General features: G+C 46.1%; 1 protein-coding gene across 2 annotated transcripts in view; it reads right to left on the bottom strand.

Moving 5' to 3' along the window:
- LOC147609453 (putative serine/threonine-protein kinase SIS8) overlaps positions 1–12,641 on the bottom strand; it is a 114,985-nt gene that overhangs the window by 32,076 nt on the left and 70,268 nt on the right. For both annotated transcript variants that reach the window (XR_015264222.1, XM_086787461.1), the window contains exons 4-5: positions 4,034–5,262; positions 2,954–2,994 (exon numbers count right to left, since the gene is read on the bottom strand). Coding sequence is in view for 1 of the 2 variants with exons in the window: in XM_086787461.1 (XP_086643587.1) it covers positions 2,954–2,994; positions 4,034–5,262 (1,270 nt within the window). In the remaining variant the exon portion in view is untranslated. The remainder of the gene's footprint in view (positions 1–2,953; positions 2,995–4,033; positions 5,263–12,641) is intronic.

The following is a 12,641-nucleotide window of genomic DNA, read 5'->3' as shown; positions in this document are numbered from 1 at the left end:
TCCGACTCTATTTGGACTATACATTGATGAGATCTCTGATTATATTGGGACACGAGGGGACAGAGGAGCCCAATCGGCTGGCACTTGGATACCTCTGCTCTTATATGCTGATGATATTGTGCTTATAGCACATTATCACCAGAGGGTACGCAGAGGCACTTGGATACTTTACATGCTTATGCACAGGACAATGGGCTCTCAGTTAACCTTGGTAAGACCAAGGTTATGGTGTTAACACTACAGCTCAGTGGGTCTGGAGATCAGCGCCTATTTTCACATATGGGCAGGAGACAGTGGAGTATGTTGACTCATACACATATCTTGGAGTGGTGTTCACTGGGCCCACATTTTCCATGAGGGGGGCAGCAAAGGCCAGATTGACTAGAGGATATGCAGCACTAGGAGGTCTAGAGAGGATGTGCTCACAGGTACAGTTTCAAGAGCCACGCACTAAGCTGTGGCTATTTGACACGTTGGTCACATCGGCTATGCTATATGGAGTACCGATCTGGGGGCCTAGCCTAGATCGTCATAGTCGATCAGGACGCACATACGATGGATGGAGATCGATGGAGAGACCACTTGTGTCCATGATCTCCAGGATGATTCGGGCTAAGGCCTCGGTACCCCATGAGATTATCCGAGCCGAGATGGGAGCACCACCGATCGTAGTAGAGGCTCTTGCCAGATCAGTGTCCTTCATTCATAGCACCTGGGAGCTTCCCCGGCACCGGTATGCACGACTTGCTTTAGAGTCCTCTCATCAGCTAGCTATGGAGGGAGACACTTCATGTTGGTATGCGCAGATAGCATCCTGGTTTGAGCTCCATGGGAGCAGCTTAGACAGACTTCCACCCTTCTAGTACTCTCTAGAGGCACCCTCTCTCACCTTGACACATTCTGAGATTAGTAGAGTCATCAGACAGGACCTCATTCAGTTGGACACTAGGAGGACATGGCTAGAGCCCTCAAAGGAGTTGGGGACGAAGATGGCTTTCTATAGAGACCATCTTCTCCACACCACTGAGGATGGCTTTATACTTAGACCGAGCTACATGGATACCCATCTGTCTCATGGATTGAGGTGCGCCATTGGGCAGATCCGCACCTCCTCACATCAGTTAGAGATAGAGACAGGCAGATTTAGAGGCATACCTCCACGGGACAGGATTTGTCAGATTTGTTGGATAGAGCCAGAGACGGAGGAGCACTACATCTGTCGCTGCACAGCATATTATGAGATTCGAGGGCGCTACCATTGCCTTTTCAGAGAGGGATTTGGACCACTGACTAGAGTCATGGACTATTGTGATCAGCGATGCTTGGGTTTTTATCTCCTGGAGATCCGCAGGCTCAGAGAGTCCATCATCAGGAGCAGAAGCCCGACTAACAGGGAGTCCATGTTTATGTTTTGTTTCTATTTTATTTTCCATTCCATGATGAGATATGCCATGCCATTATTGTATCACTTTGGTCTCATAGGCCTATTGGGTCTTTAATAGATGCTTAATATATCTTTCTTTCTTTTTTGGTCACATGAAAACCGAGTTTGCCCCTACAAAACACGAAAAAAGACGAAATAAACGAAATGTTTCGAAATAAAACAAAACACTCCCAACCGAAACACCATTTCGTCCAAATTTGAGGTCTTTCCAAATTTATTTTTTTTTTTACTTCTTCTTTTCTTGGACTTTCTTCTCCTCTCCATCTCAATTCTCTTTTAAAAAAATCGTAAAGACATAACGATGAGCTAGACGAAACGTTTCTTGTGACTACGTGTAACAGTCCCCAAATTTGACTTCTTGGTCAATTTCACCTAATTTCATACCCAATTGTTGAAATATCTCAAAAGTACTCTAGTAGCTCTTCACCCAATCGTTGAATTTTCTTGTAATTGTTCCACTAGCTCTTCAATTTCTCACTTTCTCCAATTTATAAATCCCAATTTCATACTTGTGCCTCAATTGCACCTAATTTCACACCCAGTTATTAAAATTTTCCCCAATTTATAAATCCCAATTTCATATTGTCAACTTTAATCGCATCTAATTTCACACTTGATTGTTGAAATTTCCTATGTTTCCGTTGATTTCGCACTTTGATTTGACAAGTGTCACTTCGAGACCTCTCTATTTCGTCCATCGAGACCAAACAAAATAAAACGAAATGAAACGAAACGTATCAAAACTATGAAAAAGGCGAAACATTTCTTGTGACTATGATCTCTCTCTTTCTTAAATCCATCATTCCATTTAAAATCTCCGAAGGAGATGCTCTACATCTTCAGAAGTAGAGAACCTTTGTGTGCCACATGAAAACTTGGGTTGAAATTGAGGTTGAAGTGGGACGTTGAGAAATGATTGTAGACTTTCTTGGCATCTCCTCGGATGGAATTCGCTAAACCTCCATCTTGACTTGTGTCTAAGACTTCATGATATGAAGTTGGGGCTGAGTTATACCACATGTCATGCTCATCATATACAACATCTCTAGAAACAAAAGGCTGCTTTGATCCCCGGTTATACAAAATGTAACCCCTGGGCTGTGAGTCAGCAGAAGAAGGTGAGATATTGCATCTGTGACTACCTGCATCACCATTGGAAGTACTCAACAAATGCCCCCAGACTATTGCCCACCCTAACCTTATATAGCATATAGGCTTAATATGATTAGCTGGCATCCTGTCTTTGTAGTAACGAGTTGCCTGCAAGTAGACACACTTGATTCCACACATCCCTATAGGATGACAAGGAGCTCAATACGAGCTACGAATGTAACAGCTAACAGAGAGTGACAATTCATGTATGGTCATACTACATTATCATTATAAGAAATACTTGTCTTAGATCCACTTCAAATTTGCAGAAAAAAGACACTCACCTATTCAAAAAAGGTAGTAAGCTCTACAAATCAAAAGCTAGAAACACAAAGTGAATGGAGAACCAACACCTACTGTTCCATGCCAGTCTGCACGGTAAACTTCTCCATAGGACCCTGCTCCCAAAAACAATCATAACAGTAAGATTAGAAAAAAAACCAACTCTATTACCTCCATATCATGAAATGGACTAGACAACATTGACAAACTCGATACAATAAGAAAGTGTACTTCAATGGTGACTCTGAAGTCGAGGGAAAAGCACATATAAGACTCTAGATAATCATGTTTGAATTCTGCCACCAGCATTGCATACAAGCTCTCCTTGCCAACAAAATGAAAGACATGCACATACAACTAACATGTGGCAGAGTAGAAAATCCTTAGTGTAAGGAGTCAACAACAATTCGCAACACGGACTTTGAGGCACCATACAAGTGTAAGTATGCATATTCTGATTATAGGCTGTTTGCAAGGATCTAAAGGGCCTTTTGATCATATAATTGTAAAAAGTGACCCTCTTTCACACTCTTCTTAATCACCACTTTAGAGTTAGATGTGGCTGAACACATTCTAAAGTTATCCACGACAGCCCATTCCAAAAGCATGAATAGGAGGTGCCTTGGGATTCATGTTGATCATCTCTAACAAGTGCATCTAGTGGGACGTAGAATATGAGACCTCCCATCACGTGGCTTGGTGGCTTACTGTGTGTGATTATCTCTGCATTGTGCATTGTAAGGTCTGGAGTTCTAAATGATGATTTGTAAGGTCATGGGATTACTTGCTGCTCATGGAGTTCTGCATGCTCAGTTGAAAGGTCGCGGGATTATTTATTTGCTGCTCATGGAGTTCTATGTGCTCATTTGTAAGGCCATGGAACTATATGCACAAGAGCCCTATAACTCTGGTAGATCTCAAATTAAAAGCAGTATACCAAAGGTTTAGATAGAGTTTGCAAAGAGAAATCCAAGCATAGAGGCTGGATGTGATTTGAAGGCATGCCATCAAATCTTTTTCATGTCATGTACAACCTTTTAACACTCATAACTCACTTAGACACGAAAAATATTTAAATGTCAAAACTTACTTCACCTGCACATAGAATATGAGGTTGAATACAGGTGAAAACATTTTACATTCAGATCAACTTACCAAGACCGATTCGCTCTCCTATAACAAGTTCTTCCCACGGAATCTCCCATTCAGCAACGTCATCAAGTACTCGATCCGACTTTGCACTGATAGACCCACTAGATTGATCTGATACTCTTTCATCTTCAGGATACTTATCTGCACCACCACTGCCGTGACCTTCTGGGCCACTGTCTACTGGACTTTTCACATCAGACTCTTCATGCCTCCCAACAATATTTTCACAACCAGCTTTCTCTGAACCATCCACTTTTATAGGCTCGGAAAAAGGCAACTCAAGCCGCCTACCAACAACAGCAGAGGTCGCAACAACCACAGCAGCTGTTGCTGTTGCAGCAGCTGCAACAGGAACGTCAAGAGTCGGATCTGATACAAGATCTGCTTTTGCAGCTGCAACCACCATGGAAGAAGCCACAACAGCAGCTGTGGCAGCTGCAGCAGCAGCCACGGGAACATGTTTAATAAGTTCAGGTGGGAGATTCTCATGCACAAGGCTCACAGCAGTGGATGCTGGCAGCACGGGACTGGAAGACTGGACAACTGCAGCTCCTGATGATGCTGATGAATTTGGTGATGAACTTGGAGAGTAGTTCAAGTACGAGGGATCCAACGGCCGCCTCTCTCCTAAGCCCTCAACAGAATTCAGTCTTTGCAGCCTGTCTTTACCACCAACTTCTGAGCTTGAGCTGTAAGAAGGTGCCGCAGCAGGTCGCCCTGGACCCACACTATTCTTTTCCTTCCTTCGTACAGCATTTCCCTTGGCTGCTTTGCCTCTCTGACTTTCATCTAAAAGCTTCCAATCTTCACTGATCTGTGCATGCAACTGCTTTGGAGAAATTTCACTGAACAAGTCCGGAGGAGCTTGAACACCACTCTCAAGCAAGACATCATGCAGCTTCTGGGCAAGCGTAGGGTTTTCTTTAGCAGCATCCATCACGTATTGTGAAACATCTTTTACTTTCATGTCTCTCACAGCCGGTGAGCCTATACCTTCTGTCCATGACGGTGATCTCCAATGAGCAGCAGATCTACTCACAGTGGGTCGTGCAGGTATGGCATGCACCTCTTCGAGTTCTGTAGATTCACTTCGATGCCTTCCCACAGGACCAAGTGCTAAATCTGCTAAAATCACATGCTTTCCACCACTTGCCATCCTGTGTGCTTTTCTGCCAGAGACATCATAAGGAAGAAGTGTGCCCGGAGCTCCCATCAAATCAATGATAAACTCCCTGTAAAACAGCAGTTATCTCTCTCTCTCTCTCTCTCTCTCTCTCTCTCTCTCTCTCTCTCTCTCTCTCTCTCTCTCTCTCTCTCTCTCTCTCTCTCTCTCCTGCTGGCATCATCATTGTGCCTGTGGATAGTTGTCTATGTTTTTTTTCTTTTACATGACCATGTTACATCAGTGTACCATTGTGGCATTTTGTTTGGTCTTACAGACCCTTTGGGTCTTTCAAAAACATTTGATTCAACCACAGTGGAAACGGGAGCCTATACCACAGTGCCCCCTCGCAGCAGGCCCATGGGAGTCGCATCAGATTGGGCATGCACACTCCAGAGAGCTAGACACCCTCATCATGTCGGAGCCCAACCTCCCCCAGCTCATCAGCCCCAGATTCAAGAGATCCTGGCCCACCATCGAGCAGCCTCGTCCTCACAGCAGACTATTGACATCTCTAGCCTTCTTGTATCACCCATGATGGACATCCTAGATGGACCCTTGCCTAACATTCAGGGTTGATTGACTGTTTTTATTCAGCTCTCCCATATCCCATCACTTATTGTACCCTATACCTGGGATAGTAGGATCTAGGTTTTTTCATCTTGTATAATCTCAGAGTCTGCGATCTTAGCTTTCAGTTTTCAGTTTTAGTTTACTGTTGTTTTATCTTATTTCATGGATTTCATGGACACTATGTACACATCATTTCGGTCTCATAGACTGTCATTACCCTGTGAAAATGGAACAGCACAAGTGTGGGCATGGTGGTTGCTGAGCAAAAATATTAAATGATTCACATTTGGGGTGCCGAACAGAGATAATGATGTGTGGACATCTCCAGGTGTGAAAGGGGGAACAAGAACATTAATGTTTTAATGTTTTACTCATGGGTTGCCCCTAGGTCTTAGTGGCCCCTAGGGAACTTTAATATTTATTAAAGTTGGGGCCCTAGACAATTTTGGAGAGAGGCCACTCCACTTTTGGAGTTACACGCCTCTCTCATCTCTCTCTCTCTAGCTTTTTGGGGAGTCGTGCAAGCTCATGCGTGGAGGCAAAGAGAAGAGGGCTGGTCGACTGTATATGCTTGCTGCTGTGTGTGAGAAGAACAAAACTGTTCAGACAGGCCGTACAGAGCTTGTACGACAGCAAGTACAGGTGTACGGACTGCTGCAAGTACAGGGTGCAGTACGACTGCTGCAGGTTCCTCTGCTGGTACAGGCGGTGCTGACAGAGGCTGAGAGCAAGAGAGGCTGTGCTGCAGGTTCTGGCGGCAGCTGTGCTGCAGGTACAGTCGTACGGACAGCAGGTACAGGCGGCTGTACGACTGTTGACAGGTGGCTGGTTGCAGGTACAGAACTGTACCATCTGGTACAGTCGGGTACAGCAGGCAAGTAGGCAGATTCAGGCATGTGCAGCACAGTCCGTACAGTTCTGTACGGACAGATTCAGTCGTGTGCTGAAGACCTGTACGGACGGGTGCAGAGTGACAAGGACTGTACTGTCCAGCAGGTACAGGTGGCAGCAGCTGCAGGCGTAGAAACTGTACAGACAGTTGCAGGCAGTGCTGTATCAGAGCTTATTTGGCGCATCAGACAGGTGGTTGCAAGAAGGCAAGTACAAACTGGTACGATTGACTTCACGAGTGCAGAACCACGAGCTGATTCGGTAAGCTCTGAACTCGTCCATCTAATCTTTCTTTCCATTGGCTTATGTCTGCTGCAGAGTTGTGCTATCTGGCCCCTTGTGAGAGGAGGGGTATGGCAGATTGAAAGAGTGGAAACAGAGATTGGACAGTGGATGTATGTCAGGCTGTCCTACTGAATGGTCTTGGCTGATCAGAGGGAAGCACAGAGTGTTGCTTTTGTGGGACACAGATCTGTGTGTGAATCCTCTGTGCTAAGAGATATTGTGGGCTGCCAGATTGGACATACAGGTGTATTCTCCTGGCTGGTTTTTGTTGTACTCAGCTTTACATCTTTTTGAAATTGAATAAAGAAATACCGCAAGGGGCGCCAAGTTTTGGGGCCAACAGGTGTTGGTTTTATTTCAGATTTGGGGCACTCTAGCTCCAATCAAATTTGTTTTTATATCTGGACTACAAGTGCAAGGGTGACTGCTAGTCTACCGCACTTTGGTTTCTACCAGAGCCCGGTTTCAAGACCCTTTGGCTCTTTTGAAGACATTAATATAACTAACTCTCTCTCTCTCTCTCTCTCTCTCTCTCTCTCTCTCTCACTCTCTCTCTCTCTCTCTCCACAGCATACTATGAGATTCGAGGGCGCTACCATTGCCTTTTCAGAGAGGGATTTGGACCACTGGCTAGAGTCATGGACTATTGAGATCAGAGATGCTTGGGTTTTTATCTCGTGGAGATCCGCAGGCTTAGAGAGACCATTATCAGGAGCAGACGCCCGACTGGAGGGAGTCCACATACAGAGACAGATTACTGACTTCTTTAGAGGGACTACCCAGGAGGACACAGCCGACAGCCCAACAGCAGGCACCCCGTGGGACTCTAGTTGAGAGAGCTATCCAGTTGGGCAGATCCAAACGCCCAAGGGTTCGCGGATCCTCACATCAGAGACGGTGCCTACACCGGAGGATTCAGAGCATCATTGCAAGGCATCGGGCTCGTCCGACCAGACATCTCACTATGGCAGATTTCCAAGCCATCCGGAAGATACCCATGCTAAAGCTCCTAGGATGATTACCACTCCAGCCATATACTGTTGTACTCACTGTCACTTTTGTACTCCCCCATATTCATGTATTCATGTATCCATGTACTCATGTACCCCATTTTGACTAGTAGCATTAGCTTCCCACTCTCCCTAGTTGCTGTTTCCGGATGCTCCCCTACTGATGTATTCTAGGGCTAGATACTTACCTTCAGTTCTTTCTTTTCTTTTCCAAACAGTGTATCAGATGTCACATGGTTGTAACTTTGGTCTCATATACTCATGGTAGTCAACCCACAAGACTATATAACTATCAACTCCATTATGCATAGTAAGGACTAGATACTACGACATCCCCACAAATGTCATCAGTGCCCAATAGTGGGTGTAGAACTCTGTATCAAGATATACTCACACACACACACACACACACACACACAAGAGCATATATTCACACAAAGCCCTTCGTACCGAGTTTCTGTCAAACCTCCGGAGATGCAAGGCAGACTCAACCATAATGAAGCCTGGCACTAAGGGAAGTAGCAAATAGAAAGAATTAGTACAGCAAATAAGTAGTTGATAAGGCAAATGTGAAAGAGTGCACAGAGCGGAAGCAGAGTGGCACTAGAATGTGCTGAACAGAGAGTGCAAGAGAGAGAGAGATATGGAGCAAACTATGCTGAATATACTGAACCAAAACAGTCCCAAGCAAGAGACAGTGATAGTCTCATAAGTGAGGGAGCAAATAAGTACAAGACTCAATGAAAAATGACAGGCCAGCACCCACTATTTATAGTGGGGAAGTGCTGGCCGACTGAAGCTCATAAACAGGCCGACTGGAGCTGTTGAACATGGCTCACTGGAAAAATGCCAGAATGGTTCGGAGAAATCCCAGAAAAATGGTAAAAAAGGGGTGGCCAGCCCACAAGCAAGGGCCATACAAAAGGGGACCAAATGGACACCATAAAGAGCAGAAACTGGGGATGAAAGTGCTAACACCCCCTCTCAGCACCAGATGCTGAACAAACGCCGAGAATCCGAAGATGAGGAGTCAAGGAAGCCTGAGAAACCAGCTTGGTGAACAAATCTGCAGCATTCTCCGCGGAAGGACAATACTCCAAACGCAAATCTCCAGCAAGAACCCGTTCACGAACATAGTGATACTGAATCTCAATGTGTTTCGCACAAGCATGAAACACAGGGTTCTTGGCGATGGCGATGCAACTCTGATTGTCACACCAAAGAAGAGTAGATCCGGTAGGAGGACAGCCAAGCTCCTCCAATAATCTCCGCAACCATATCGCCTCACATGCAGCATAACAAACTGCACGGTACTCTGCCTCGGTAGAGGAAAGCGCCACAGTAGGCTGCTTTTTACTGCTCCAAGAAATGGCTCCAGACCCAAGTGAAAAAACACAACCAGTGTCGAACGCCGTGTATCTGGATCTCCAGCCCAGTCTGATTCAGACCATCCAACAAGAGTGCGTCCTTGGCCATAAAAGATGCCAAAATCCAGAGTGCCACGTAAGTACCGAAGAACTCTGAGAGCACACCGCCAATGCTGTTGACGGGGTTTGGATGAGAAGGAACTCAATAAACTGACTGCGAAGCATATGTCCAATCGGGAGTAGGTCTACCATACCAAACAATCGACGAGAACCTGATACTGTCCCTGATCAGTCCCTGGAGAAGCATCAAGTGAAGAAAGCTTCTCACCAATATCCAAAGGAAAGGATACTGATTTGCACCCAGTCATCTGAAATCTGTCGAGAATCTCCCGAGTGTACTTCTGCTGAGAGAAGAAAATGCCCTTCGAGGTCTACCAAATCTCAAAGCCAAGAAAATAGTGCAAGAGGCCCAGATCCGTCATCTCAAACTCTGTCTCCAAAGCATCCATAACAGAACGGATCCACACAGAATAAGAACCTGTAAAGATGAGGTCATCAACATAGACCACAATGATAACAATCAACCCCCTCTCAAGGAGGATATAAAGGTTCGAATCTGCATGAGAACGGCGCAGGCCGAGCTTTTGAAAGAACTCATCAATCCGCTGGTACCAAGCCCGCGGAGCCTGCTTTAGACCATATAAAGCCTTCTTCAGCCGGTACACATGATCCTGTTTGCCCGGAACAACAAATCCTGGCGGTTGATCAATATAAACCTCCTGTGTAAGCTCTCCATTCAAGAAAGCCGACTTGACGTCCATCTGGAAAACGGGCCATCTATGATGTCCTGCAAGTGCAAGAACGGTGCGAATGGTAGTCATCCGGGCCGTTAGAGCGAAGATCTCATCGAAGTCGACACCAGGGCGCTGAGTATAACCCTTGGCAACCAACCTCACCTTGTGCTTGTCCAAGCTGCCATCAGCTCGGAACTTTGATTTGAAAATCCAACGCACACCAATCACCTTACGTTGCAGAGGCCGAGGCACCAAAATCCAAGTGCCATTCCGTTCGATAGCATCCAGCTCTGTCTGCATAGCATGACGCCAAGACTCATGTGAAAGAGCCTCGTCTACAGAAGTGGGATCAGAAGGACCATTAATGATTGTAGACATAAGAGCATAATTAACAAACATGTTGCCCTCATGAATTTGTTTCCCTGTAACTCTGGAAGAACGCCGAAGAGAACCAGGCAGAGGAGCAGAAGGAAGCTTATGTAACCCAGAGTCACAAACTGTCTGATAATACCAACCAGGTACAGATCTGCTCGAACTCTCCGGAGGAGGAGCAAGGTCATCATCATCTGACTGAGAATCCTCAGCTGGAGGTGTAACAGTAACAGCGGGAGCAGGAGGAGGAGTAGGAGGAGGAGAAGGAGGTGCAGGAAGAAGAAGCTCACCACCCCCCTCTGAAGATGTAGGAGTCTCGTCGAACACCACATCACGGCTCACAACAACTTTACCGGCTTGAGGATCATAAAGACGATATGCCTTGGACACAGTGCTGTATCCGAGAAAAGTCATGCGCTGAGACTTCGAGTCCAACTTGGAGCGGTGCTCCTTAGGTACATAAACATACGCGGTACATCCAAATATCCGGAAATGAACAACAGAGGGCTTCTCACCATGGAAAGCCTCATATGGAGTTTTGTCGGGAAGAGCAGCAGTAGGAGACCTATTCTGAATGTAGACAGCAGTGGAAGCCGCCTCAGCCCAGAAACGTCGAGGTAATGAAGAATGCTCAAGCATAGCACGGGCCATCTCCATAATGGTCCTATTCTTCCTCTCGGCAACTCCATTCTGAGATGGAGTATATGCTGTAGTAAGCTGTCTCCGAATGCCATGTGTCTTGCAATATTGCTGAAACTCCTGGGATGTAAACTCACCCCCTCCATCGGTCCTGAGAGCCTTGACCGAGTGACCGCTCTCTTTTTCCACCTCGGCTTTCCAATCACAGAAGTGATGAAAAGTCTCATCCTTAGTCTTCAGAAAGAAAACCCAAGTATATCTGGTAAAATCATCCACCATCACGAGCATGTACAACGCCTTACTCAAAGACGCGGTACTCATAGGACCACATAAGTCTGCATGAATGAGAGCAAGTGATGTCAAAGATCTGTGTGTCGCCTCCTTCGGAAAGGCGGCTTGGTGCTGCTTCCCCTGTAAACAAAAAGAACAAGGAGAAGACGGAGCCTTGATGGTTGGTAATCCATCAACCAACCCATCCTTCGAAGCTCGCTGCAGAAGCTGATAGCTCAAATGGCCAAACCGAGCATGCCAAAGAGCAGAAGAAGCACCAGAAGAAAGCAGAGCGGTCAGTTTGTAGAGGCCACTATCTTGGACTCCCTGAGCCAAGATGCTACCAGTCGCTTTATCACGAATGGTAATCTCATAACGAGAAAAGATCACCTCCGCACCCTGAGCTGTAAGAGCACTCACTGACAAAAGGTTAAAAGCCAAATCTGGAATATACAGAACGTCAGAGAAGTACCTCTTGTCCTCATCAGAACGGATGCACTGGCACAGCGCCACCGGAGGTGCCAGTCCGCTCCTCAAAGCGAGACTCTATCTGCATAATGGAGGGGAGAACTTCCTCCCAAGTAACTGGAACAGGACGAGGAGAAGAAACCAGAGACTGAAAGTATGCATCAAACCTCTCTGGAAGTTTGGAGAGCAGCCGAATATAGCCATATCCTCTGTGGAGATGTCCTTGCCACAAACAGCAAGCTCGTCCCGGAGATCTTTCATCTTTGAGATGAAAGCAGATAAAGATGGAAACGCGGAAACTGATAAGTTCATAAGTTGCTTTTCCAATGCCAAAATCCGACCCGGAGACTTAATCTCATAGAGATCTGCAAAAGCCTTCCAAACTTCATGTGCAGCATTTTCTGTACGCACATGAGAGAGAACAGCATCCTGACAGTTCAACATCAGGAAGGAGAAAACACGTCGATCATTCGACTGCCAAATATCAATCTGTGCCTGAGTCACACCACCGGAAGCAAGGGTGGGAGGGGTGGCATTGGCTGGTGTAACAAGCCAATCCCAGAGATCCACGCCACGCAAGGCCAATTTCACCTTCACCTTCCATAGGGTGTAGTTGGAACCATCCAACTTGGCAGACTCAGCAAACATATGAAGAGAAGTGGGAGCAGCCATCACAAGAGCTTGGGCTCAATCTCAAGAAATGCACAAACTCTGAAAGAAAGTGTCCTCCACCACAGGTACCAAGAGTGCCACCAAAGCCTGCAGCACCACGAGTCCCCT

This window comes from Cibotium barometz, chromosome 51, assembly GCF_041138505.1.
Source record: "Cibotium barometz isolate CiBa-2024 chromosome 51, ASM4113850v1, whole genome shotgun sequence".
NCBI lineage: Eukaryota > Viridiplantae > Streptophyta > Polypodiopsida > Cyatheales > Cibotiaceae > Cibotium > Cibotium barometz.
Note: the sequence above shows the minus strand (reverse complement) of the source record. Positions and strands in the feature narration are given on the sequence as shown.